Genomic DNA, 27,541 nt, shown 5'->3' with positions numbered 1-27,541 from the left:
ACAGTTCATTATTTACAGATCTGACAGGATGCCTGGGACTTGCTTCAAAATAATATAGGAGAGGTGGAAGCAGAAGTAGATGACACAAAATTAGTCATGAGTTGATACTTGCTGAAGCTGGATGGTAGATAAATTGGGTGTTCTTTATACTATACCTTTTTAACTTTACTGTAGTTTTGAGATTTCCCATTCTAAAAAGTGTTTTACAAATTCAAAGCAAGCAGTAAACTCAAACAAAACAAAAGACTAACTTAAGCAGAAGTAAATTAATTTAAAGAAAGGAGAAAGTATATGGTACTTTTACTTGCATTGAAGGGCAGTACTGAAATATGCAAAATAAGGGTCAGTATTTTGAAAAAATCCTATTATATACTGATATATGGCAAAATGCTTTACGTTTGGATATAAGTCTCTGTATCAATCCATTGATGTTTAGATTTAACATGATTGATCAGGTACTTTCCCCTTCTCTCATGGTGGCACATCATTTTTAACGTACCTGATCCCACTGAAGAAGGAACAGAGACCACTGTCTGATCAAGAGTATATGAGTACATAACACACATCTGCTTTCCAACTTCAAAACTGGCTTGGCTTTTGGAATGCAATAGGTTAAATTCAGGTTTACTTATGTTTTCTTCCTTTTTTTTTTTTAAAATTTACTCCTTTGCCATATTTAGGAATGCAGCCTTAGTAGCCTAATGCAGATAATAATGACTATTAAATATACTGAAACTTCATGTAAAAATATATATTTTTAGATGCTAGAGTATTAGATTAGCTAGAAGGAAATAACTGAAATGGTGGAACTGTAACCTACAACATTCCTTGAAATTTGCTCTGTAAGCTATCTGTTGAATTGTGCTTTGAGTTTTCACCTTTCTGTATATACCCTATGTATCACAATAAGGAAAAAACTGAAACTGTGGAACCGTAACCCGTAATGTTTTTTGAAATTACCTATATAACTGCCTGCTGAGCTGTACTTTGAAAGTTAACACCTTTCTGTATATATGTTATATTTTACAACAATGAAAATAACTGAAATTATGGAACTGCAACCCATAACATTCCTTGAAATTTGTTCTAACTACTTGTTAAATTGTACTCTGAAAGTTCTCACTGTTATGTATATATGCTAAAGTTCACAATAAAAAATGCATTTAAAAAATGCCTGATTTTTCTTCTTTAAACCAGAAAGGGGGCAGTCTATCCCTTACACAGGCAAAGCAGTTAAATCATGTGTTTTGAGAAATATTCAGAGGCTTCTCTAGCTTGAAATGTCATCTCCAATGATTCAGAGATGGTTTCAATCTAGATCGTCATCCAAATACGTAGTCTTGAAAATTTTTCAGGGAAAGTAATTTTTAAAAAATGTATTGTAAAGCTGCAATCACCCTTAATATCTCCTTGAATTTAATCCTTGTGATGTGATAGCTTTATTTTCTGTAATAAAACCTTACTACTGTGCCCATTTAGTAACAGAGTGAAAACATGTTATTTCATCTTTTTCTTCTCCCTTTTTTACATCTCCTCCTTTTTCACTATCCACCTATGTTGACTGCTTTGAGGAAACAACAACAAAAGCCCCCAACTCACCCACTCTAGCTGAGGAGATCAGGGAAGGTGATGGGAATCATTACATAACTACGGGAGGGAATACAGCATAGAGATTGAGAGCCTGGGCTATACAGCTTTACACTGCTTAGGTTCAAATCCTGACTGCCACTCACTAGTATGTGATGTTTAGCAAATAACAACTTCTTCATCTGCTAAATAAGGATAAAAACAGTAGCTACCTCATGGTTGTCATGAGATAATCCTTAAACAAGACAATTCATAAAACACTTAAATTTATGCATATATTTTATTCATTTCTGTGTTGACCATCATTTTTTTTTTTAATCATCATTTTATTGAGATATATTCACATACCACGCAGTCATACAAAACAAATTGTACTTTCGATTGTTTACAGTACCATTACATAGTTGTACATTCATCACCTAAATCAATCCCTGACACCTTCATTAGCCCACACACAAAAATAACAAGAATAATAATTAGAGTGAAAAAGAGCAATTGAAGTAAAAAAGAACACTGGGTACCTTTCTCTGTTTGTTTCCTTCCCCTACTTTTCTACACATCCATCCATAAACTAGACAAAGTGGAGTTTGGTCCTTATGGCATTCCCAATCCCATTGTCACCCCTCATAAGCTACATTTTTATGCAACTGTCTTCGAGATTCATGGGTTCTGGGTTGTAGTTTAATAGTTTCAGGTATCCATCATTTCTTATATTCTACACTTTCCTCCTGGGTGATTCTTTTTTTTCCCCTGAAATGTATCCTTTTATAATTCAATTATTTTAGTTTTTGTATGTCTGAAAATGTCTTTATTTTGCCCCCAATCTTATGGTTTAGTGCATAAAATTCTAGGTTAATACTTATTTTCCCATAGCACTTTGAAGATATTATGCCATTGTCTTCTGACCTTTACTGTTGTTGATGAGAAGTTTGATGTCACTTTAGCAGTTGTTCCTTTGCAAATAATGTGTTTTTTTCTCATGGTAGAATGCTTATAAGTAAGGAGACTATCAATGAATGTAAATATTTACTGCTAGAGTCACTGTTCCACACAGGACTTCTAATTCCATGGACTATAGAGACATATCATGGTATAATTGTGCTTCTTCCTTGTAAAGGAACATGGGAGGAAATGAAGGCCACTGTGGCTAAAAGGAAGCTCTACAAGTTAAACCACATATAAATATAAGCTTGCCTCCAGGGGAGATCTAAGAGTGCCCTTATACAAATGCAACAGACTGCTACAGAAGCTGGAGGGAACTTAAAGGACCCTCATTTTTATATTCCTGAGTCACCACTTTCCTTTCCATTATTGCCTCCCAATTCCTACACTAGGACACCTTCATAATTTGAGCATAAGGCAAGTATAGTACATTAAAAACTTTGTTTCAGCCTTTCCTGGGCAATGTTTACCCTTTTGTTAAGATTACTAAAAACACCTGTCTGTAAATATGGTAAAACAAACCAAACCAAAATATGTCTCTCCTTGTAGATGATGTAGGTAAAATTTGACCTTTTTATTGATCTCTGGTCATACACTTGGCTTGGGGGAAAAAACAAAACAACACACACACACACAAACAACCAACAGCTCCAATTAAGCGTTACCTGAACTAAATTTTTCTTCCAGATTTTCTCTAAATGCTCATGGATAGCCAACTTTGACGGTACATAGCATATAGCACAGTCTTGAGAGTCGGTCCCACAGAAAATATTTGTGTAAGCAAAACAAGAAAGATGTCATTTGTTTCTAATATCACTTGTACTTATGTAATCAACATACTTATTATGTTTCAGGGGTGCCATTTTCATTCTAATCATATCTAGAAACAACTCAAAACTATAAAGTGGCCTTAATGGTAAGGCTGCCTGTGGCTCTTGCTACAAAAAAGTTGTCAGTCTGATTTGCATGTCTGAAGAGAATGACAAGAATTAAAGAGTTCTGCTTGATTTCAAGAGAACTTCCCAGAAGGAGGTGGAGGGCCGAGAAATCCACCTGCCTGCTTGGTGGCAGCTCGTGAAGGGGCAAGGCCGAGAATCTTCTGAATATTCTGTGAAGAAAATATAATAAGAATTGGGTCTTAATATGAGATATAAAGAAGTGTTTTTTACATAGATCTCATAGATAGAGGACACACACAGATTACAAGTACCATTATGACCTGAAATAGCATGATTACTGCTGTGCTGTTTTTAAAAAGACCTGTAATGTTATGAAGATCATAGAACAGTAAAAGCTCTCTTACCTGATGGGATTTTGGTCTAACTACCTTAAGAAGCTGATTTTTAAAAGTAGAGAATCATAAAAAGGGGTAATCTTCTATTTTAACATGAAGCATATAAGGTACATGTTTTACCATTTCTTGTAGAAGGGCTTTTTGCTTTTGGTATGAGTCTTCTGGCTGGAATTAAACATTATTGCACTGTCTACAATTTTCACTCCACAATCCTCCTAGATTTTTATCATCCTCCTCACATCTTTTTCAGTTGTCTCAAGCATATCTAATTCAATAGTATTTGTTTTTAGAAACCTATATTAAGTCTTTCCAAACTTAAGTTCTCATAAAACAACTATTTTTTTACTCAGATTTCATCAGTGAATATAACAGTAATTAAATATAAAATGCAATAACAAGTAAAACCAGCATAAACAGCATCAACAGCTTTGAGGTAAACACAAATGACTCTTGAAAGATAACAACTCAACTGATGAGAGCAGACAAACAAAAACATAAAAGAGCAAACGAGTGGACAGTGTGATATGGGAAACAAGCGGTATGCTTTCAAGAGAGAAGGGAGAAGGTTTATGAATGTGAAAAGGTTAAACAGAGATCAGTGGTTAAAAGTTTATACAGCATTTTAGAAAAGGAAAAAACCTTAGAGAGCATCTGATTCTTCTTGTACAATTCCTTCATTTTACATAAGGAAATGAAACCTTGGAAAAGTGAAATGGTTTTTCCAAAATTACAAAGCAAAATTAAGAGCACAGTTAGGATTAAAACCCATGTGTTCTGATTCTTAATCTAGTGGCTTCTCTTACACAGAATTGCCTATTCAAATTCTGGCCTTCAATATTCATTTAATAGTTATTGACTACCTACTGTACATAAGGCACTGTGTGACTACCCACACCCAGGCTTCTCTGGATGTATACATCCCCCTGCCCCAGCAATCCTTCATCATTAAGAATGATGACTACTGCAGACATGAGTATGTACATTTCTGAGATAACACTGACAGAGTATAACGGAATGTTTAATTATGAAGAATACAACCTTAAGAATTCATTTAAGTTATATTTACAATAAAATATTTCATATATATGTAGTCCACACTACTATAGTTCACGCTTTACTTGAGAAGAAGCAATCAGATCAGGGTATCTCTCCTTAGTAAAGCTGGAGAATGGCCTTAGTATGTATTACTTATATATTAAAAATAGCTCCTTCACATCCACCGCTATAATACTCACTGCATAAAGAAATAAGAAGACCAAATATTATCATGTCAATAGTCGTCAATTTCTTTTATTTAATTAATACATATTTACTGAGCACTTACACTGTATCTAGCACTAAGCTAGGCATTACGGGAAACTAAAGATAAAATTTAAAATAATAAGATATTACAAAATTAGCTGCCAATAAACACATTTGTCCAGTTACAAATACAGTAATATAATCTAGAAAAAACATAAAAGAGACCCTTGCTCAGTTATTCTGAAGAGACAGGGTCAATTAAATAAGTCCATATCGTTTTGGAGATAAAAATGCCAGAATAAAAACCTCTGATGACCTTTAAATTGCAAGTTCATGGTGATTTAAAGAAGACAGCTGAATAGAACATAACAAATCAAAAAAATTTTGAAGAAACAAGATGCTGAAAGGGTAGTCTGTTGACAAGTTCATTCACTAATTCAAAACATATATATAATCAGTGAGTGAAAGCCACTGCTCTAGATGAAAACAGCTCGAATAGCAACACCACCACAACAGCATTAAAACTGAGTCATTTTGGTAGCTGTGGCCAAAGTTCATGGAAATCCAGGCAGCTCTAAACTTTGTTTTCCTGTGGTTCTTGTCATAGCCTCCCTTTGGGGACACTAAATTAAATATAGTACTCTATTATTTGTATTTTAATACAAATGTTATGCGTTTACTGCAAGCAGCAGTGGAATTCCAAACAATATATTTAAATTCCTATAATCTCACAAATGAAATCCAGTTCTTATGACTGCTTTTCTTAGATGAGATTTCCCCTGGTTCCGTGTCACTGAAATCTTTTCCTCTAAAACACAGCAGGAACTAACTGATGGGCCCAAGATGCAAGAGAACTAGTTAAAAGACTAGAGGCTACTATTCTATGTACATTAGTAATAACATCCCACATTTCTATGCACTTCAAAATATGAAAATAGTTTTAAAGCTAGATAACAGTCCTCAGTTAACCTCCTTTTCAAGATGAGAAAAGTTGAGGCAAAAAAGAGGTTTTAAGTCAGAATGGGAACTAACATATTGTAACTCAAAGTACAGGTTTTCTTTACTAAATTAACTCTTTGTAACAGATCTTTATCTTAAAAGTAAAAAATCTTGTAGCAGACCTATAAAAACAAATCATAAAGATTATGCATGAGCACACCAAAGAATAGTACATATATTGTTAAGTGAATAAGTACACATGCACTCTCTCTCCTTCTTTTTCTCTATACTTTATGCTATTTATACTATATATACTATATATTAGTATATAATACTTTATATATTATATACAAAAATGCATATAAAGACTGTAACAATATATAACAAAAATATATTTATATATATAAACAGTTGTTAGGTATATTACATTTGTATTAACAATATACCCTTTTCTCATTCCCTGCCTTCCCTTTTTGAAATGTTGATAAGCATTTAAAATAAAGACAAATATTTTTGTGAGGGCTATCTCAAAGTGAAGGTCATAGCATGAACTTAAGAAGAAAAACAATAATAATGGTTAACAGTTACTGAGTACTCTGTGCTAGGCATTGTTCTAAGCACTTTAAATGTATGTTCTCATTTAAATCCTCACAACAACTCAGTGAACAGCAAGTATTATTATTATCCTTATGTGCAGATAAGTAAAAAGAAACACTAAACTGTCAGGCTATAACTCAATACTCTCTGAGCATCCCACTGCGTAGCAGGTACTTTTGTATATATTATCTCTTCTATGTCTTCCAATAACCTCATCCATTAAATCTGATCTAACTGCTTTTCTGTAGTCTTTCAGTTCTCCTCCGTGAGGTAAATTTTTCTGGCCTTCTTAATTAGCAAGATTTAGTTCAGAAAGATGCATTTTGTTAAAAGACAGGAGGTTTAATACATTATGAAGATGACAAGAAAGAAAACGTTATCAACACAAATGCAAAATATAGTAAGATGTGGTAAGATTTTGGAAAAATAAAAGACGATTATTCTGAATTTCTGTCCAACCTTGTATAACAGAGTAACAAACTGAAGAGTGTATGTCATTTTCCCGTAATCATGCCTTCTATTGGCAGGAAATACAGAGAAATCCACTAAGGGATTTGTGTTTCTTCCTCTTTTGCAAAGGGTAAGAACTGATGATCAAGAAAAGGAAGTTGTTGGCTGCTAACAATATATTTTGGGAAGACCGAGGTCACTGGCAATAAACACATTCTGCTACATTTTATTTGTTAGTCATTTAGCTAAAATTACTCAACCATGGCAACCCTCAGTTTGTTCTCTGTTAGTTTCCCCAACATCTGGGAACCAGCGCCCTCACTTTCAATTAATTACAATTTCTCAAGTTCCCATAATATTATCTTTACTACACACACAAAGCTGTATGTAAAATCCAATCATCTCAAATGGTCCCTTTTGAACTCTCCAAAGGCTATCACATTATATCTGAATAGACTGTTTAGGAGAATGACTTAGAGACTTAATATTTACTAGAAAAAAAAAATGACAGTGCAACACTAGTATAGCTGAAATATTACTGGGTTAACAATCAGAAGACCTGGGCTCCAGTACTGGCAAAGTAGGCAAGAAACAACAAGCAATATCTTTTCAATTTCCTTACCCTTGAAAATGGGGGTTGACTAGATCAATAGTTTTCAGATCTTTTAAGCCATAGCATCCTTTCCTTAAGCAAAATCTTACGTGAAAAAGTGAAGTCCCCTGGTAAGTCCTTATTTTTGTTCCTTCACTACCCACTATAGTTACCTGTGGCTCTAACATTCTCGGAGGTGTCCATGTCGGTAAAATTATATTACAGACCTCAACACATAGCTTGCAAAGTACAAAGCAAAATTCTGAAAAGAAGATGGCACATTAAATCTACACTAGAGTAATGCCACTTCCTTTGTAATGCTGAATAAATATTTTCTGTCTTAGCTAGTCCAAAGGCCTCCTTTGTAATGAAGGTCTTTTCTGCTGGGGTCAAGAGGTCAAGTGACAAGCTCTCTTTTTCTCTATAATCACCTTCCCAATAAAATTTTCCCACATCTCTTATTTAGACCTTTCTTTGAGAATTAGTCAAAGAGAATGTTCTGAATTTTAGTTTAGTGCAAGAAGACGATTGTTTTTTAATATTGTAATATGGGTCAGGTCCCAGTCAACACCATGTGGAGTGTCTAAAATGCAGAATGAAATTGAAGTCTTACTGGCTTGAAGAACCAAAGGAAAGGATTCAAGATAACAACAGCCACTTAAAATTGAAGGCAAAAAAAACAGAGATTTTGAATGCTGCCTACCACAAAGGAGACAGAGTTCAGAGTTTGAGCCCAGCCAATTTAATTGCCAGCTTAAAGAACAACAACAAAAAAATCAGTACTTTTCCAAAGAATAACAGAATACAGAATCTCTATAAGCTATCATTCACAATGTCTAGGATACAATCCTAAATTACCAGATATACTGAGAAACAAAACAACACGACTTGAAAGAAAAGGCAACAGACAGAGACTGGCACTGAGATGATCCAAATGTTGGAATTAGTAAACAAGGTTTTTAAAGTGGATAAATAACTATGCCCAAGGACACAAAATCAAACATGCTCATAATAAATGAACAAATAAGAAATATCAGCAGGAAAAGGATACCACAAAAACAGCAAGAGTGATGGAGAGAAAGAGAGAGAGGGAGAGAGAGAGAGAGAGAGAGAGAGAGAGAGAGAGAGAGAGAGAGAGAGAGAGAGAGAGAGAGAGAGAGAGAGAGAGAGAGAGAGAGAGGAAACCAAATGGAAATTCTGGAACTGAAAAATATATCTGAAAATTTTAAATCCACTGGATGGACTGAGAGTTAACACAAATTAGAGAGGGCAGAGGAGTTAGTCAACTTGGAAGTAGGTCAACAGAAATAACCCTATATAAAGAACACACAGAAAAAGATTTGAAAAGAAGAAAAAGAACAGAATCTTAGTGTCCTTTTGGACAATACTAAAAAGACTAATGCAGAAACCCAAAAGAAGAAAAAATAGGACAGAAAAATTTTTTGAAGAAATAATGAAAGTTTCCTGAATTTAATGAAAACAAACTCTAAGCAAGATAAAATGTTTTAACAGTTTTATTCATATACCATACAATCAATCGAAATGTACAATCAATGGTTCTTAGTATAATCACAGAGTTATGCATTCATCACCATAATCAATTTGAGAACATTCTCATCATTAAAAAAAATCCATACCCTTTATTCCTGTCTATTATTGATGCTTAGCTTTGAGATGGTACCTTTGTTACAACTGATAAAAGAAGATTATGTTACTGCTAACTATAGTCCACAGTTTGCATTAATTGTATTTTTCCCATATACCACCCTATTACTAACACCTTGTAAAACTGACGTACATTTGTTCTACTTCATGTAAGAACTTTCTTATATTTGTACAATTAACCACAGTCATCATTCAAAACAGGTTTCTCTATGTTATACAGTCCCATGTTTTATCCTCTAGCTTTCCTTCTAGTGACATACATAATTCTAGGCTTTCCCTTTCAACCATACTCACAGTGAGCACTGTTAATTACACTTACAGTGTTGTGCTACCATCACCTCCATCCATTTCCAACCACTTATAATCAATATTATTAAAAATTCTTTACCCCTAAACAGGATTAAAAAACAAACAAACTAGGTACATCATAGTTAAACTGCTAAAAACAAAACTTAAAGAGAAAATCTGAGAACAGTCAGAAGTGACAGGGGTACAAAGATGTGAATGACTTCTCTTCATAAACAATGGAAGCTAGAAGACAGGGTAAAGTCATTTTAAAATACTGCAGATAAAAAAAATGCAGTCAATAGAGATTTCTATATCCAATGAAAATATCCTTCAAGAATGAAGGTGATGGTTACTGACTTTTCTTTTACCCAGTGTATGGGCAGATAAGTAATAAAATAATGACAAAAAATATATATAAATAATAGGGGGGATGGGGGATGAGATGGTTTGGATGATTTTTCATATTTTTTTTCTTTAGTTAGAGTAACAAAAAGGTTCTAAAGTTGATTGTGGTGATGAATGTACAACTATATAATGATGCTGTGAGCCACTGACTGTATACTTTGGATGGATTATATGGTGTATGAATATGTCTCAATAAAATTGCATTAAAAAAAGAATGAAGATGAAATAAAGATATTTTCAGATACATGAATATTAAAGGAATTCATTACCAGCAGACTTGTAGTATAAGAAATGTTGAAATAAAAAAATCACTTAATGCTGTACTATGATGCAGCCATTAAGGTAATCCTCTTCAGTGACATGCTTTGCTTTCTGTTACCTCCCACCAAAAACTCACACTCTACTATTACTTATGGGTCTACTTTCCCATCTAAAATTTGAGTTCCACTAGAGTAGACCATGACTTTTCACCTTGGTATTCTTAGCATCAGAGAGGAATTCTCCTGGCATGGTATAAAGACTGGAATCAATCTTCAGCAATGAGACAAGGGAACATTCTAAATAATACCTTGAACTCAGGAACTGAAACAATTCACAGAGATCAGATTAAGATGGTATCTGAATAACCTATTCTTCGCAATTAGTTGGCTATCATTTTCTGAACCACATGTACTCTCTAACTGATTTCAAATAAAATACTACAAATGAAAATACTCTTCTTATAGAATAACTATACTGGCATTAATGAATAAATCTTAAATAAAAATGACATAAATTAATGATGAGATACAGGAGATGGAAGGCATCTGGTCCTTCTATCATTTTGATGACTTCAGGATATTATGATGCTAACATAGTTAGAACCTGCATATCAAAATTCTTTGCCCTAGGAAAGACAAAAGTCTGAAAAAGTATAAAATGTACTTATTTTCAGTCACTGACCTGAACAGATATACTTTTTAAAGAAGACAATGACAAAACTCTCCACAACCGTTTTCAGATTATTATCATACATACAGAAAATTAAACAGTAAGATATGAATGACGAAAGAAAAAAAGATAAATTCTTTTCCCACTTTTCCTCAGGAACCACTAATCCTTTTTGCTTTCAAAGAAAAGAGAATTCTAGTCATAGCCCTTACAGTCATATAAATTTTTAAGAATAAAACAATTTTCCTTTTACAGAATATCCTTAGCTATTTCCCACGTAAATTTGCTCGGGTTTTTGCTAAGGCTTAAGGTTTCTATATAAAAGAGATCATCATTTACTCAATCCACTCATGATAGGAAAAAACAAAACACAATTTCCTTAATTGTAGGAGTTAAAGGAAATATTTTTGTTCTTGAAATTTATCACTACCAAGCACTAACAACAACTCTTGTGGAAGTTGGCAAATCTGGCATTTCGGGTGCTAGAAATTCACACAAAGGAAACAGATGTGATGTGAAGGTCAAGGTAGCTAATCACTAAACTTTAAGGAAGTAAACAAAATTTAAGGAGAAAGAAAAAATGAGAACACATAATTAGGTTTATTTTCAGTTGATACATCACTATGTTTCAATCTATGAAAAGAAACTGTCCTATCTGGACTGGGGAACAAAAATTACCCAAGGAGGGAGCAGGTGGGGAGTTACTGATTTTAAAAAAAGTGTGACCTTCAGAGCAACTACTAACTTTTCTATATCGTCATCTCATTATCATAGCACAATGAGATTTTACACTAAATGCCATTTCACATTTGTGAAAACTAAGACTCAAGAAAGGTTGTATATTACTTGCCCAAAGGCACTTACTTACGTGGCAACAAAAGTCAAACCTAGATGTTTTACCTCCAAAATACTTTATTTCTTCAACCATAACAATGCATTCTTCCTCACTCCCCAACATTTTAAAGTTTCTGAATTAGGAATGTGCCTTATTATAGTATATTTCCACATTTCTTTAAAATCTCTCAAGTCAATGGCGAGTCATAATAACACATCCTAGAATTGGAAAAAAATACTTATTAGATAAAAACCAGATTCACAAATACTTAGGTGAATTAATAATATGTCAAAATTGCCTTAGTCTGAATTTAAAGTTTAAATCTTTGCTTAATTTGTCTCTATTCGAAATGACTAGTGAATTAGAAATAATTTCAAATGTACTTCTACACTTCCGTTTTTTGATAATGATTTTAAGAAAGTGAAGCTATACATGGGACAATTAATGGTTTTATTTCAAAAGAATCCTAAGTTCCACAAAAGCAAGGACCATTATATGTCAGTTTTGATTACAATTGTATACCAAGCGCCCAGCCCAGTGCTTTGTTGGAAAATTACACTCCAAATGCAAGCTTTCACAAATGGGACATTAGACAAGCCTTTTGTGCAAAACTTCCTGGTGGCCAGAATAACACTCTGTGGCCACGCATCCTGCCCGAAGCTCCCCTTTCCTCAGCTATATACATTCTAATCCTTAAAAGGGCATCAAGCCCACTACTCGCCCATTGGCTCCATGCCATTCCTTCTCAATTCCCACCCTGGCAGACCCCCGGGGCCAACTGCCACTTGGCCCACCAGCTAAATCTCTGTCCATCTCTACCAACTGACCATCTCCCCAAAGAAAAAGCATAAATATAGCTCTCCCTGTGTCTCAAGTGGGCTGAAGCTTTACTTCAGACCCCCACCATGCTGATGGTACTTTTCTTTCCAACCCCCACCCTACTACTTGAGTAAAACTTGACTGCCTGATGTTGATTAGTCTCCATGTCCTCTATGACTGCGTGCCCAAATCTCTAACATGCTTGACAAATACATGCACTCAATTTTCTTGACTGAATAAATGAACACACAGACAAATCTATCAAAGAATTATTTCTAACGAGATAGCATCTTCAGCTCTTAAAGATGGGGAAAAACCTCTGATTAAAGTAGATGGATAAACTGATTCAATCTAATATTATACCTCTTCCAATAAGGAGGATATTGTTGTCATAAAGGGACTAGCACTTGTTGGTTTAATTATACCATCTCTCACATTTAGTAAAGGAAGTGGATGTTAGTATTCACATATATAAATGTAGCTATAATGTTTTACAAACAAAAGACTTGAGAAACATACATCCTCTACTCAGGAAATCCAGCGATAAAAGTATTTAATCACCTCAGCAATTAAAACTGTTGTCGCTTTACAGACACTAATAACAGAAATGCTTCTCATTCTCCTAGTGCTATATTCTAATTCAGCATAAGAAGACATTAAGACAAACAAAGCCATACTCATTGCTGGAGGTAACTTGCATAACATGTACATTGTTTTTACTCATTTAGTAAAAACTGTAAACCCATGTGAATGAAATTATGGTTTTCAGTCACTGAAACAACAGCGTGAAAAATTAAATTTCACAGAATTAGGTTCAGCACTGTAAGGTAACGTGTATCCATTAAAGAACAATCTCAAGCTGGTGGTAAATTGAAGACTTAAGCTTAATAGCACTAAATTATTAAATATAGGAAACCAGAAAGTAGCTTCCAGGTGTAAAAGGATCGGATTGAGAAATTCTCAGGAAAACTGCTACCATAGGCGAGTCATGCTGACAAGTTTAAACACTTAAGTCTCTCTGTACATAGGACCTATTTACCTACTTACTTCTCCATATTCTTTTACTCCAGGGACTCAGATCACATGGGCTTTAGCCCATCCATTTACTCTGGCAAATGCCAAAAGATCAGATTATCTAAACAAAGTGTGAAGTAAGGTGAGGCACCCCTAATGAAATACATGTCACTGAGATATGAATAGATTTTAAAATTTCAAAGATGAATTTGTATAGGCACACCAGGGAAAATACTAGATGCTACTGATAGGGACTCAGTATTCAAATAAATGCATACCAGATTCAAGAACAATCACCCCATTAGTTTGTCTCACAGGCTTCTTAAATCTTTGATTAAAAAAAGGAGTAAGCAACTTGTGTTCTCAAATGAATCTGATGTTTTAAAGATTTTCCTTCTAAAACTCACGTAAGATTTGGCAAAGAAGACAAAGAAAGTAAATGAGGTAAACCAGGATAAACTCCAAATGGAGCCATGATTTTAATATGAAAAGCAAAAACTGCAAAAATATTAGGAGAAAACATGGATAAATTCCCTTATAACTTTGGATTGAAGACCATTCTAATTATGACTCAAAATCCAAAATCCACAGAAGAAAATAAATTGACCAAAAAAAGAGAGAAAAAAACAAGCAAACTATAATTTTGCATGGCAAAAACCATCGTAAGTAGAATTGAAACACAAATGAGAAATTGAAAAAATTACTTACAACTTATAGCACATACAGAAGTCTAATCTCCCTAAAAAAAAAAGAGCTGAAAATTAGGAAAAAGATCAACAACCCAGTAGAAAAACAGGCAAAGAATATAAAAACTGTTCTTAAAAAAGAAAAAAGAAAAAACATATAAACAGCTCTTAGACAAATAACAAGATACTAAATCCAAACGCAAATTAAAACTACAATGAGATATCGGTTCTTACCTACCTGGTTAGCAAAAACCCAACAAGTATGACACTTTCCACTTGTGAGGCTGTAGGAAATATGTACTTTCATATACTGTTCTTAAGAGTAATAAAAGATACAGTCACAATTCACCAAGTTTGTAAGTTTATATTTCAGTGTTTTATGTTTAAAATATGTTTAGGTACTTACCATAAACTATAAATAGGTACTTTAAGGTAAATAAAGACAAATAAGAAATCACTACCTTGAAAGAGCTGGGGGTGGGGAGGATATGAATAGGACAAAAATAACAACAAATAGACAAAACCAATCAACCAAATAAACAAACAAAACCCTGTATTAAAAGACAGAATATGACCAATCATGGAAACCTGAGTCATTCTACTTAGTCTCCCCATCACACACTCAGCTTTAAAACCCAGATAAAAAACATTTCTTTTTGTTCTCTTAAAATTATTTCATGCTACTATGTGTATCTGACCCCAAGTGGCCAATTTCTCTGCCTCAAAATGGTCTCAGGGGGTGAATCATAGTACAATCTATAATTTGGGTTTCTGAAAGCTCTTAGTTTTTAACTGCTCATTTCATAGGCATGTACATAGTCAACTACTGTGTAACCTAAGATCCCAAGAAGCCCAAACAAATAACAATAAAATCAACAGCATGGTGTCAAGTTGGAATGGTAAATAGCTTCACTAATAGTTAAACACCCATTTTACTCAGGGAACTATAAAGAAGAAACAAAAAGCAACAGAGGCTGGCTGAAGTGTCAAAGATCTCTGTGGTGCTAATTAAGACCCCTGCCTCTATGGGAAACGCAGAACTATCATAAACAAGTCATGCTGACAGCAGCAAGTCTGCTTATATTCACCAAATAAGCCCATTAGTACACAAACATTCTGTCTGAGCAGCTTTTGTACATTTATGGTACCTAAGGACGCCCTGCCCCAGACAACTCACATAGCTCAAGTCCTCCTTGCCTCCCCCACCCCGTTCCCCCGGTATCCTTCCTCTGTTCTAAGCAGGTATATAAACTTGTTTTCCCATCACTTTGCTTTGAGCAGTAACTTTCTTTTAGTGCTGCTCCCACATGTGCTACTTTGTTCAATAAACTTATTCTGCACCTTGGTTTTCAGAGTCTGTTTTCTACTTAACAGAAATAGCCGGCTAACAAAGCATTTTAGTTCAAAGAAAGAAGTATTTATATCCCACATACTTCAAATGCTAAGGCACTTCAGACTGAATCTCTGTTTATAATTCTCTAATATTTAAGCTAATAATTAGTAACAGGTATAGAAACCATTTGCTGTTAGTCAAATAAAAGCAGGTAATTTCAGTGATTTTTCTAAAATTTTGATATCTTTGAATATCTTGTTTAGAATTTAGGCAATACAGATAATTATCTAAGAGGACCATCACTCAGGATGCTGCAACAAGTTAGAACTCAACCTTGATCTTGGAAAAAATAACCGTATACCAAAAGAATAACTCCTTCAAATAAAAGTTTTACATTAGCAATACAATACAATAGCTCATATATTTTCATGTTTTTAATATCAGTGCATAGCACTGGACAACCAAAAATCAAAACAATTAGTACATATCCTCTTTGGCTAAAACCAAACACATTGAATCGTTTTGTGTTTTGTCCTGCCTGCCCTCCCCCACCACATTTCTGTATTTAATTATCATTTTTTAATTTTATTTATCAAAAAATTAAAACAGAGAGAACCTAAGATGGCAGTTAGGTGAGACAGAGCAAAAAAACACTTCCGTGAAAAATACTAGATAAAAGCCAGAAAATGACCGAGAACACCAGTTGCAGCAATGCATCAGCTGGACAAGGTCTGCTAAATCCACAGGGACCGTGCATTTGGTGAAACCGGGAGTATGCATTCTGAAACGAGTGAGTGAGCCGGCTGAAAGTCCAGCAGCCGCACAGCAGTATAGGGAAACTGTGGGTTGGTGTTTGGAGACAGACTAGTTCTTTTTAAAAAACAAACAAACAAACAAAAAACCCAGGAGCAGCTGCAGTTAACAATGGTGAGAACCACACAGTGAAGCACAGCAGGAGTGCGCTGTGCCAACCTCTCGGTGTCTGTCGTGGAGGATAGCCTGCTGTTGACTGCTTCAGGGCCAGGGGGGCAGAGGGGAGCCAAAAGGAGAAAGAAACCGCGCCCCTTGCAGCCATCTCCCCGGGGGGCTAGGAACGCTCCTACCTGGGGACGGAGCAATAGCCCAGAGCTGTGCCAAGAAACCCAGTGTGACGGAGAGTGTCTCCCACAGTACCACGCACACACCACAATACTGGCCATGACAGTGGCATTTAGTGCACCCACAGCTAATTGTCCCAGAGCATGGAAGGCAGAGCTGGGAGAAAAGGGGGAAATTAACACGCTCCATTCAACCATCTTCACAGCGGGCTGGGAATGCCCCTGCATGGCCCAGAGGCCCAGGGCTTCCCTGGAGGGCCGGCACGCACTTGCGACGTGGCACAGCCTTCCCTCAGCAGAGGTCCTGGAAGAGCGTGGCTGGGAAGGGGGACTCACTTGGTAATCCCAGGGACCCTATGCCAACACCAAGGACTTGTAGGTCAGCAGCAGAGACAATCTGTGGCAAGACTGAAATGAAGGCTTAGACTCTTGCAACAGCCTTAAATCTCCAGGAACACCTGGGAGGTTTGATTATTAAAGCTGCCCTGCCTCCCTAACCACCCAGACACACGCCCCAAATTCAGGGCAGACAGCACCAACAACACACCCAAACTTAGTGCACCAATTGAACCCCACAAGAACCAGATCCCCACACACCACCAAGACAAAGTTGGGGAGAACTGACTTGAGGGGAATAGGTGACTTGCGGATGCTATCTGCTGGCTAGTTAGAGAAAGTGTACGCCACCAAGCTGTAGATCTGACAAATTAGAGATCGGTACTTTTTATATCCAGAAAGAACCCTATCAAGTAAAGCAAATGCCAAGAGGCCAAAAACAACAGAAAATCTTAAAGCATATGATAAAACCAGATGATATGGATAACCCAAACCCAAACACCCAAATCAAAACAACAGAAGAGACACAGTACTTGGTGCAATTAATCAAATAATTAAAGACAAACAACGAGAGCATGGCACAGGATATAAAGGACATGAAGAAGAGAATGGCACAGGACATAAAGGACAGAAAGAAGAGCCGAGAAGAGCATAAAGAAGAAATTGCAAGAGTAAATAAAAAAATAGAAGATCTTATTGAAATAAAAGAAACTGTTGGCCAAATTAAAAAGACTCTGGATACTCATAATACAAGATTAGAGGAAGCTGAACAATGACTCGGTGTCCTCGAGGACCACAGAATGGGAAATGAAAGAACAAAAGAAAGAATGGGGAAAAAAAATCAAAAAAATTGAAATGGATCTCAGGGATATGATAGATAAAATAAAACGTCCAAATTTAAGAATCACTGGTGTCCCAGAAGGGGAAGAGAAGGGTAAATGTCAAGAAAGAGTATACAAATAAGTTGTTGGGGAAAACTTCCCAAATCTTCTCCACAGTATAAATACACAAAGCATAAATGCCCAGTGAACTCCAAATAGAATAAGTCCAAATAAACCCACTCCAAGACATATTCTGACCAGACTGCCAAATACTGAAGAGAAGGAGAAAGTTCTGAAAGCAGCAAGAGGAAAGCAATTCACCACATACAAAGGAAACAACATAAGACTAAGTAGTGACTACTCAGTGGCCACCATGGAGGTGAGAAGGCAGTGGCATGACATATTTAAAATTCTGAGAGAAAAATTTCCAACCAAGAATACTTTATCCAGCAAAACTCTCCTTCAAATTTGAGGGAGAGCTTAAAGTTTTCACAGACAAATAAATGCTGAAAGATTTTGCTAATAAAAGACCTGCCCTACTTCAGATCCTAAAGGAAGCCCTACTGAAAGAGAAACAAAGAAAGGAGAGAGAGATACAGAGAAATTTAACAGACATATATAGAACATTACACCCCAGGTCACCAGGACACACATTCTTCTCTAGTGATCACGGATCTTTCTCCAGAATAGACCATATGCTGGGACATAAAACAAGCCTCAATAAATTAAAAAAAAAAATTGAATATATTCAAAGCACATTGTCTGACCACAATAGAATACAAATAGAAGTCAATAACCATCAGAGACTTGGAGAATTCACAAACACCTGGAGGGTAAAAACAAGAGGGAGATGAAAACATTCCTGGATAATCAAAAGCTGAGGGACTTCATCACCAGATCAGTCCTATAAGAAATGCTATAGGGAACTGAGCAGGTTGAAAGAAAGGGATACTAAACAATTGACTGAAACCACATGAAGAAATAAAGATTTCCAGTAAAGATCACATGGTAAATATAAATACCAATACTACTGCATTTTGATTTGTAACTCCACTATTTACTTCCTACAGGATCTAAAAGACATAAAGTGTAATGATAAATCAGTGGTTTTGGACTCAATGTAAAATATGTAATTTTTGACAAGAACTACATAAAGGTTGGGAATAGAGGAGTACAGGAACATAGTTTACATGTCCTACTGAAGTTAAGTTGGTATCAAAGAAAAACAAGATTGTTACAGTTTCAAGAGGTTAAATTTAAGCCCCACGGTAAACACAAAGAAAGTATCAGAGAATATGACCATAGAGAGGAAAAGTAGAGTATGGGTTATGAGAAGTGGGGGAAGGGGCAATGGGGAGATAAGAAATGAGTGTAGGGTTTCTGTTTGGGGTGAAGGGAAATTTCTAGTAATGGATGGTGGAAGGTGATAGCATTGCAACATTCTAAATGTGATTAATCCCACTAATGGAATGCTAGGGAGGGGTTGGAATGGGAAGATTAAGGCTGCATGTTTCCACAATTGAAAAAAAAACAAGAGTCTAAATAGACAACTCAAAGGGACACAGTTGGGACATAAGAAAAAAAAAAAAAAGGAAATATAGAATCTAAGCTTTGTATCAATGTTGAATTTCCTGAACTTCTTAGCTGCGCTTAATGGGAATGGATAAAAGAATGTTCTTCTTCATGGGAAAGGTATATGTGGATTACATTGTTTGTTCAAGGATGTGTGCAGCTTGCTCTCATATGTTCAGAAGACAGAGCAACAGATGATGGATGATAGGGAGGGAAAAAAAGAAATGGTGGCATGACAGGATGTTAAAGGTAGATTGGGGTATCGGGGGAGGGGATCAGGGTATACTGGAATTCTGTGTATGGGGTTTGTATTGTTTTTGCAACTGTTCCTGTAAGTTTGAATTTATTTCAAAATAAAATTTAAAAAAAAGAATTAAAACAAACAAACAAACAAAAAAACCCCACAACATTTCAAACAAAATAAAAGCAAAGGGTTAAGAAAAACAAATAACCTAAAATAACTACTTAGCTTCCAACTTGTTCCTACCATACTCCAAGAAAATTAACAAACCACAACCAAACAAAGGAATAAGAAAAATAATCTAAAATAACTACATTGCTTCCAACATGTTCCTACCATACCCCAAGAAAATTAACAAACCACAACCAAAGGAATAAGAAAAATAATCTGAAATAACTACATTGCTTCCAACATGTTCCTTCCACACTCCAAGAAAATTAACAAACCATAATCAAACAAAGGCATAAGAAAATTCAAATAAACTAAAATAACCTACAATGAAGCTAATTTTTTTATGCAATAGCTTTCTTTTACTTTATCAAAAAATTTTAAAAAAATTCAAACAAAACAAAGGAATAAGAAAATAACCTAAATTAACTACACGGCTTTCAACACGTTCCTACCCTACCCAAAGAAATTTGCAAACCATAATCATTCCTGAGTATTTCCATAACATTAAGATTACCTTCAACAGTTTATCTGTTCTTATTAGATTATTGTTCCCCCTTTACTACTTGCTGTCTATTTCTACGTCCCCTACATTCTACAATATAAAATATTTATTTTACATTGTTCACAGAGTTCACATTAGTGGTAACATACAATCTCTCTCTTTTTGTGGCTGGCTTATTTCACTCAGCACTGTGTCTTCAAGATTAATCCATGTTGTCATATGTTTCACGGCCTTGTTCCTTCTTACTGCCACATAGTATTCCATCATGTGTATATACCACATTTTGTTTATCCACTCATCTGTTGAAGGTCATCTGGATTGTTTCCATTTCTTGGCAATTGTGAATAATGCTGCTATGAACATCAGTGGGCAAATATCTTTTCGTGTCACTGCTTTCAGATCTTCTGGGTATATACTGAGAAGTGAAATTGCTGGATAGAGGGGTAACTTGATATCTAGTTTTCTAAGGAACCGCCAGACTGACCTCCAGAATGGCTGTACCATTATACAGTTCCACCAGCAAGAAATAAAAATTCCAATTTCTCCATATCCTGTCCATCAATTAACATTTATTTCTACAGGCTGTACCAATCTAGGATCAATGGAGTCTCCTATTTTAACTCAATAATATATATTGCATACTTCAGTTCTCAGTAGTTGAGCAAATCATGGCCCTCAGACCAAATCTGGCCCACTGTCTGTTTTATAAATAAAGTTTTCCTGGAACACAGCCATGTTCATTCATTTACATATTGTTTATGGGTGCTTTCACACTACAACAGCAGAGTTTGGTAGTTGCAACAGAGATTGTACAACCTGCGAAGCCTAAAATATTACTATCTAAACCCTTACAGAAAAAGTTCGCTGACCCTACTGTAAATGAGCATTACAGCATTACATTTCTGGAAAAATTAACTGCTAGACATATACCTCATCACATTTTCTGAAGTAACTGAAAGGAGTTTAAAAAACAGTTTGAGTGGTGTTTTCTAAATGAAAATTCTTAACATTTACTTCATTTTCAAAAGTCTACATTTCAAATGGTGATTTCCAGGTAGCAATGCAAATAGTGCATCTAAAATGACTATTATTAGCATCACAAATAAAGTATGACATTTGCATGTAATTAAAATAGAATTCTTTTGTTGTTTAAAGTGAAATATGCAAGTCATTGTGTTTTATTAACATTTCAACCCAAGCCATAATTTTTAATTTCAGATTTAACTACTCAGTCTAAAAATATCAAAGGACCTCTACTAAACCAAGAGAAAGATCTGGTTTTCACTTTTAGTTAAGCCAAAATGCTTTATTATGGACATATTTTCAAAAGGTGTACAGGTAGCATACACCTCAGCTACACCAGAGTACAAATTCCTGCTGGACACAGCTACTCCACAAATTACTCAAACTCAGCATGTCTTTTAACCAACCTATTCTTTCCTCTATTCCCAAACCCTTCATGAAACTACCCTCCATTTGGTCACCAAACAAAGCCAGTATCCTAGGAGTTACCTTAATTTCACCCTTCTCCCTTACATTAAATCATCACTAAGTTCTGATGATTATACCTTCTATGTATTCCTCAATTTTGTCCTTCTCTTCATTGTTCTCATCACTGTTACTGGCTTAGAACAAAATAATTTTTTGTTAGACTATAGTAATAGTCCTTTTTTTTTTAACTTTTCATTTTGAAATACTTTCAAACTTACAGGACAGTTGCAAAAATAATATAAAGCCAATGCACAGAACTTCAATATAGCCCCTACCCAAATTTATGTAATAGTATTTGAACTGGCATTTCTGAATCTTCTCACACCCCTTTTATATCTATCCTTCACAATGCAAGTGTAAGAATATGGTTCCAGAAGCTTTAAAATCTGGATGCATTTATTAGGCAGAAAGGGGAAGTGGAAGGCATTCCAGATAGAAGGATAAACATAGGCAATAATTACAGGTAATATGGAAACTATTAGGCAACTGTTTGTTGGCGTGTGAGGACAGATGCGGTGGGAAAAGTATTAAGAAGATCATGAAGATCTTTGTGAGCCTCAAACTATAACTTAATTTCCCACTGAATTTCACATGCCAAGACAACCAAAAATCTTCTAAATACATAGACAGTATTCAGAAGAAGAAAAAATAAGATAACTCTGAATCATCTATGTAACAAACATGGAAGGAATCATGTTCATATTCAGTGCATGTGCCAACTTCCCCACTGCAATGCCTGCTGAATGGCAGTATGTTCAGAAAGTGAATAATGCCCTGAAATATAAAGAGCTCTTGAGCCAGAGACTTTATTTTTAAAGTTCCATCTCAAAAGCCACTTCATTCTCTAAACCTTTCCTCCTAAACCTGCCTCTACTAATTGAATGTTATCTGTCTCTCTTCTGGATCCTCACAAACCTTCTATATTTTCTCTTGACTGTCTTTCATTTTCACTGTGAATGTCTGATCATTGTGTTGACCATCCATAAATTCTATAGCCTGTGTTCTGGTTTGCTAATGCTGCTAGAATGCAAAACACCAGAAATGGATTGGCTTTTATAAAGGGGGTTTATTTGGTTACACAGTTACAGTCTTAAGGCCACAAAGTGTCCAAGTGAACACAACAACAATCGGGTACCACTGGAGGATGGCCAATGGCATCCGGAAAACCTCTTGTTAGCTGGGAAGGCACGTGGCTGGTGTCTGCTTTAAGTTCCGGTTTCAAAATGGCTTTCTCCCAGGACATTCCTCTCTAGGCTTCAGCTCCTCAAAAATGTCACTCTTAGTTGCTCTTGGGGCACTTGTCCTCTCAAAAGTCTGCTTTCAAAGGCTGTCTCCAAAATGTCTCTGTAAGATGAAGTTCCTCTCTCAGTTCCACTGCATTCTTCAAAGTGTCCCTCTTGACTGTAGCTCCTCCTCAAAATGTCGCTCACAGCTGCACTGAGTTCCTTCTATTTGTCAGCTCATTTATACGGCTCCAGTGATTTAATTTAGACCCACCCTGAATGGGTGCGCTATCACCTCCATGGAAATTATCCAATCAGAGTCATCATGCACAGTTGGGTGGGGCACATCTCCACAGAAACACTCAAAGAATTATAATCTAATCAACACTGATCTGTCTGCCCACACAAGATTACATCAAAGAGTATGGCCTTTTCTGGGGGACATAATATACTCAAACCAGCACAGCCTGGCTTTATCTCAACTGTGAATAATTTAAAATCACCAATTATTTTCTTACTTGTGCTCCTGAATTAAAAGATGCTGGTCTACAATAAAGAAGAAATGACACTGAGAAGACCAAACCTACTCTTTACTTTGTACCATTAGATAGTTGTAATGAAGAAGGAACCTGAAACCTCTAAGAATGGGAGGTGAAAACTATGTTTGGTTACATCACTACTTCCAATTCCTAATTATTAGTCATCTTGACTATACACATTTAAAACAGCTTTAGAATGATACACTGGAATTCTAGAACAGGAAACAGAAAGATCTCATTCATATCAGATAAACACTTCCAATATCACAGAAGTAAAAGCTAATTTAAGGTATGAGAGCAAGGATATAAGTATTAAATGATGGATGAGGTCACTTACCTGTCTAATTGACATGGTACAAAGAATATACAGGAAAATGAAGGAACAGTCTGTAGTGTCATCCCCCAGCAGGTTTCGATGAGACAGTCCTTGGATGTAGGAAAGGGGGGTGAAGGGCAGCTTTGCCACCACTCTACCATCAAATCTAAAAAGGAAAAAACAAGGAATTGTTATTTTTGGAAGACTAACAAGCTTCTTAGTTTCAGAGAAGAATCTGGAACAGAAATAGATCTTGTCTCTTGAACTCTGAAAAACAAAGAAAGAGTAACAAGGTAAAGAGACCTGAAGAAAAAGGATGTAAGGAAGAGCCTAAATGATTCCTATCTACCTTTTTTCTAAACAAGTGATTCTCAACGTTTTTGGTACCTGGACTCCTTTACACTCTGAAAAATTATTGAGGACCCTAAAGAGCTTTTGTTTATCTACCAATAGCTACTGTATTAGAAGTTAAATCTAAGAATGTCAAAATATCTACTAATTCATTAAAAAGTAGCAACAAACCCATTACACGTTAACATAAATATTTTTATGAAAAATAGCTACATTTTCCAAAACAAAACAAAAATTTAGTGAGAAAAGAGGCATTGTTCTATATTTTTACAAATCCCTTTAATATGTGGTGTAATAGAAAACTGCTGGATTATCACAGCTGCTTCAGTATTTCAATCTGCTCCAATGTGGCCTCTGGAAAACTCTATAGTATATTCATGAGAAAATGAGAGTGGAAAAGGTAAATAACTTCTTAGAATTATTGGGAAAATAGTTTTGTACTGAAAGGGTCTCAGAGAGCTCCAGGGATCCCAGACCAGATTTTGAGAGCCACTATTCTAAACCAGGTTACCACTAAGATTTTAAGAACCTTCTTTTCCAAGCCCCAAAGATCCCCCAAACATACATTAAACAGAATAAACATTTCCGAATAGGAATCCATGGAATATATTGTGGTGAATGAAAAAAACAGATTACTAAATTGTACATAAAATATTATCAAAATTTTTCTAAAAGAGAAAAGCTTAGAAAAAAACTAGAAGAAAATACATAGAAAAAAATACATAACAGTGTTTATGCTTGGGATATAAGCTTTTTTTATACTTTCCTATGAAGAAGTTGTATAATTAGAAAATAATGAAAATTATTTTAAAAAAGTGCTTAAAGGTAAGGATACTTACTTAAACTATAACAATACTTATTTTAATTATAACAATAGGACAAATATGAAAGCATCAGCTGACTTACCCAAATAAAGTCTTTAATAGCAATGGAAATGGCTAGAAAATTTCCTCTCAGAAAAATACTTGGTACTTAGAATGTTTATATGAGAGGAAGGGGGGAAAGGGAGGCACAGCAATGTATCTTTTTTTGGGAAAAAAGTTTGAATATCCAGAACAACTACTGTGGTTCTAAAAAGCTTTTTACACTACTGGACTCCAAAGAATATAAAATAGACTGAATCTGACATCTTCTATATGTATGACTGTCTACTTAATATTTCCAACTTCCTTCCCAGGAAGTTTTTTGTGTTTTGCAGTATTGTCTATTTTACAAATTGAAAGTGTGTGGCAACCCTGCATCAAGCAAGTCTATCAATGCCATTTTTCTAACACATGCTATTACACACTCAAAACACTACAGTAGAGTGTAAACATAACTTTTGTATGCACTCGGAAACCAAAAAATTCTTGTTGACTTGCTTTATTACAATTATTTGCTTTATTGTGGTAGTCTGGAACTGGACCCACAATTTCTCTGAGGTATGCCCATATATAATTACACAGGGAAAGGTCCCAATCATGAGGTAACTTTACTTACATTTGACAAAAATATTTAAAGATACGCTTGAGGTAATTATTGTCATTCTTTTCAACTAACCTCAAAAAAGCAAAAGTAATTTTCCCAAGAGGAAACAGTTCCATTCGCTCACAAAAAATGCCAAATACAACTGTTCCAATATTTTATGATCATGTCCTGTATACAGTATGCTGTTCTAGATATGCCACTCTGACTATTCTTCCGTAGAGTTAAATTGTGAGATGAAGGGATAGAACAAATAAAGATGTTTATCTTCCCGATCCCTAACATACACATCCAATAAATTTATCTTACATAGTCATTTTATTCTTTATTTCCAACTTGAAAACTTTTATGTCCTTTAAGTTATTCAATTATGTAAAACTGGATATTGACTATGTATGAGATCTTAAACCAGCAACAAATATGGAAAAACTTCAAAGAATTCTTATTTTTAATGTTTTTTTCCAGGTGACTAGGAACTTATCATATAGGGAATAGCTGAGTGAATTGGTGTTTAGCCTAATAAAGAACAGAGCTGGAAACAGAAAGGGAAGGTGCAAAGAGAGAGGCTTAATACAGGTAGATGACTTATTTAAGTGTTGCTGGGTGCACTTACTTTCCACTACTCCAGAGGACAGAACCACTACTCCTGAGTAGAGATCCAGGAAGGCATATTTTGATCCAGTAAAAGGAATTACTTTCAAAACCCAAAAGCTATTCAGTAAAGGTATGAGTTATTTCTGAAACCATCAAGCTTTCTCAACATTGGAAATTATTAAATAGAGTATGGAAAATTATCTGCTACAGATATTATTGGAGGAATTTCTGTATTGGGAGAAAAGTTATGTGTTGAATAACTTTTAAGATCTCTTCCAATTCTAAGATTTTAGCTTTATAGAAATGATCCAGGAAGAGAAGCCAAAGAAGCATCATAAAGAGCATATCCAGTGCCTCTTACTAATTCTCTGGCAACCTGGAAGCACAAGTCCTTCCTTGCTTAGTCTAACCTTAGGCTCTAAACTATCTGCCAGATGTTAATGAATTTTAAGACTAGAAGGGATGTTAGAGACTGTGTATTTCAATCCACAATAAACAGATGATCAAAGTGAAACTCCGAAGAGAAATTATACTAAAAATTGACTAATCTTTCTTTCAATATAATAAAAACATGTCAACTTGTAAGTTCATATGCTAGCTTATAAAAATAGAGATGTAACCTTTTATTTCTAGGTGCTGACAATCTAAGACACAATAATAATATTAAAGAAAACAGGACACAAACATCAGAACAAAAACATGAATACAGTACTTGAATTTCCATCAGTATTGGAAAATAAAATAAGCAAATAAAAAACTATTTGCTGGTGTTCTGAATAAGAAAGTAGACAAGCAAAATAATATACTTAAGAACATCTAACCTAACTGAAGATCATTTATTAAAAAAATACCAAACATAATCCAGAATACGTGGAATATGGGCAACATCTGATTTCTAACCATGCCAGTTTTCTTTTTATAACCCTTGTCTATTCATGATGTTTAAAGGAATTGCTATTTGCTGTTATTTACAAATGACAATGCATTCAGAAGCCTAATGCCTTGATAGATACCATATTCTGAATTCTTTGATGTGAATGTCATGCTCTCTTCCTATAGTGAATGCCCAAGTAAGCACATCCATTAACAAACCAGTTACCTCTGAACTCCAGTATAGAATGTGAAAATGAATATTTATCTCTTTAAATCACTTAAAAAGAAACCTCTGTGCTACAAATAAAGCATTTATATTGTGTTAAAAAAAA

At 35.1% G+C, this 27,541-nt stretch overlaps 1 protein-coding gene across 5 annotated transcripts in view; it reads right to left on the bottom strand.

The window, feature by feature from the left end:
• TMCO1 (transmembrane and coiled-coil domains 1) overlaps positions 1 to 27,541 on the bottom strand; it is a 111,762-nt gene that overhangs the window by 29,859 nt on the left and 54,362 nt on the right. The window contains exons 6-8 of one of the 5 annotated variants that reach the window (XM_037825454.1): positions 23,949 to 24,093; positions 14,308 to 14,338; positions 2,283 to 3,637 (exon numbers count right to left, since the gene is read on the bottom strand). In XM_037825454.1, coding sequence (XP_037681382.1) covers positions 14,330 to 14,338; positions 23,949 to 24,093 — 154 coding nt within the window. In that variant the 3' untranslated portion in view covers positions 2,283 to 3,637; positions 14,308 to 14,329. Of the gene's footprint in view, positions 1 to 2,282; positions 3,638 to 10,127; positions 11,985 to 14,307; positions 14,339 to 23,134; positions 23,194 to 23,948; positions 24,094 to 27,541 lie in introns of those variants that run through there. The other 4 variants (XM_037825455.1, XM_037825453.1, XM_037825452.1 and 1 more) reach the window with 4 other exon arrangements.

This window comes from Choloepus didactylus, chromosome 2 (assembly GCF_015220235.1).
Source record: "Choloepus didactylus isolate mChoDid1 chromosome 2, mChoDid1.pri, whole genome shotgun sequence".
Taxonomy (NCBI): Eukaryota; Metazoa; Chordata; class Mammalia; order Pilosa; family Megalonychidae; genus Choloepus; species Choloepus didactylus.
This window is presented reverse-complemented; position numbering and strand designations above follow the sequence as displayed.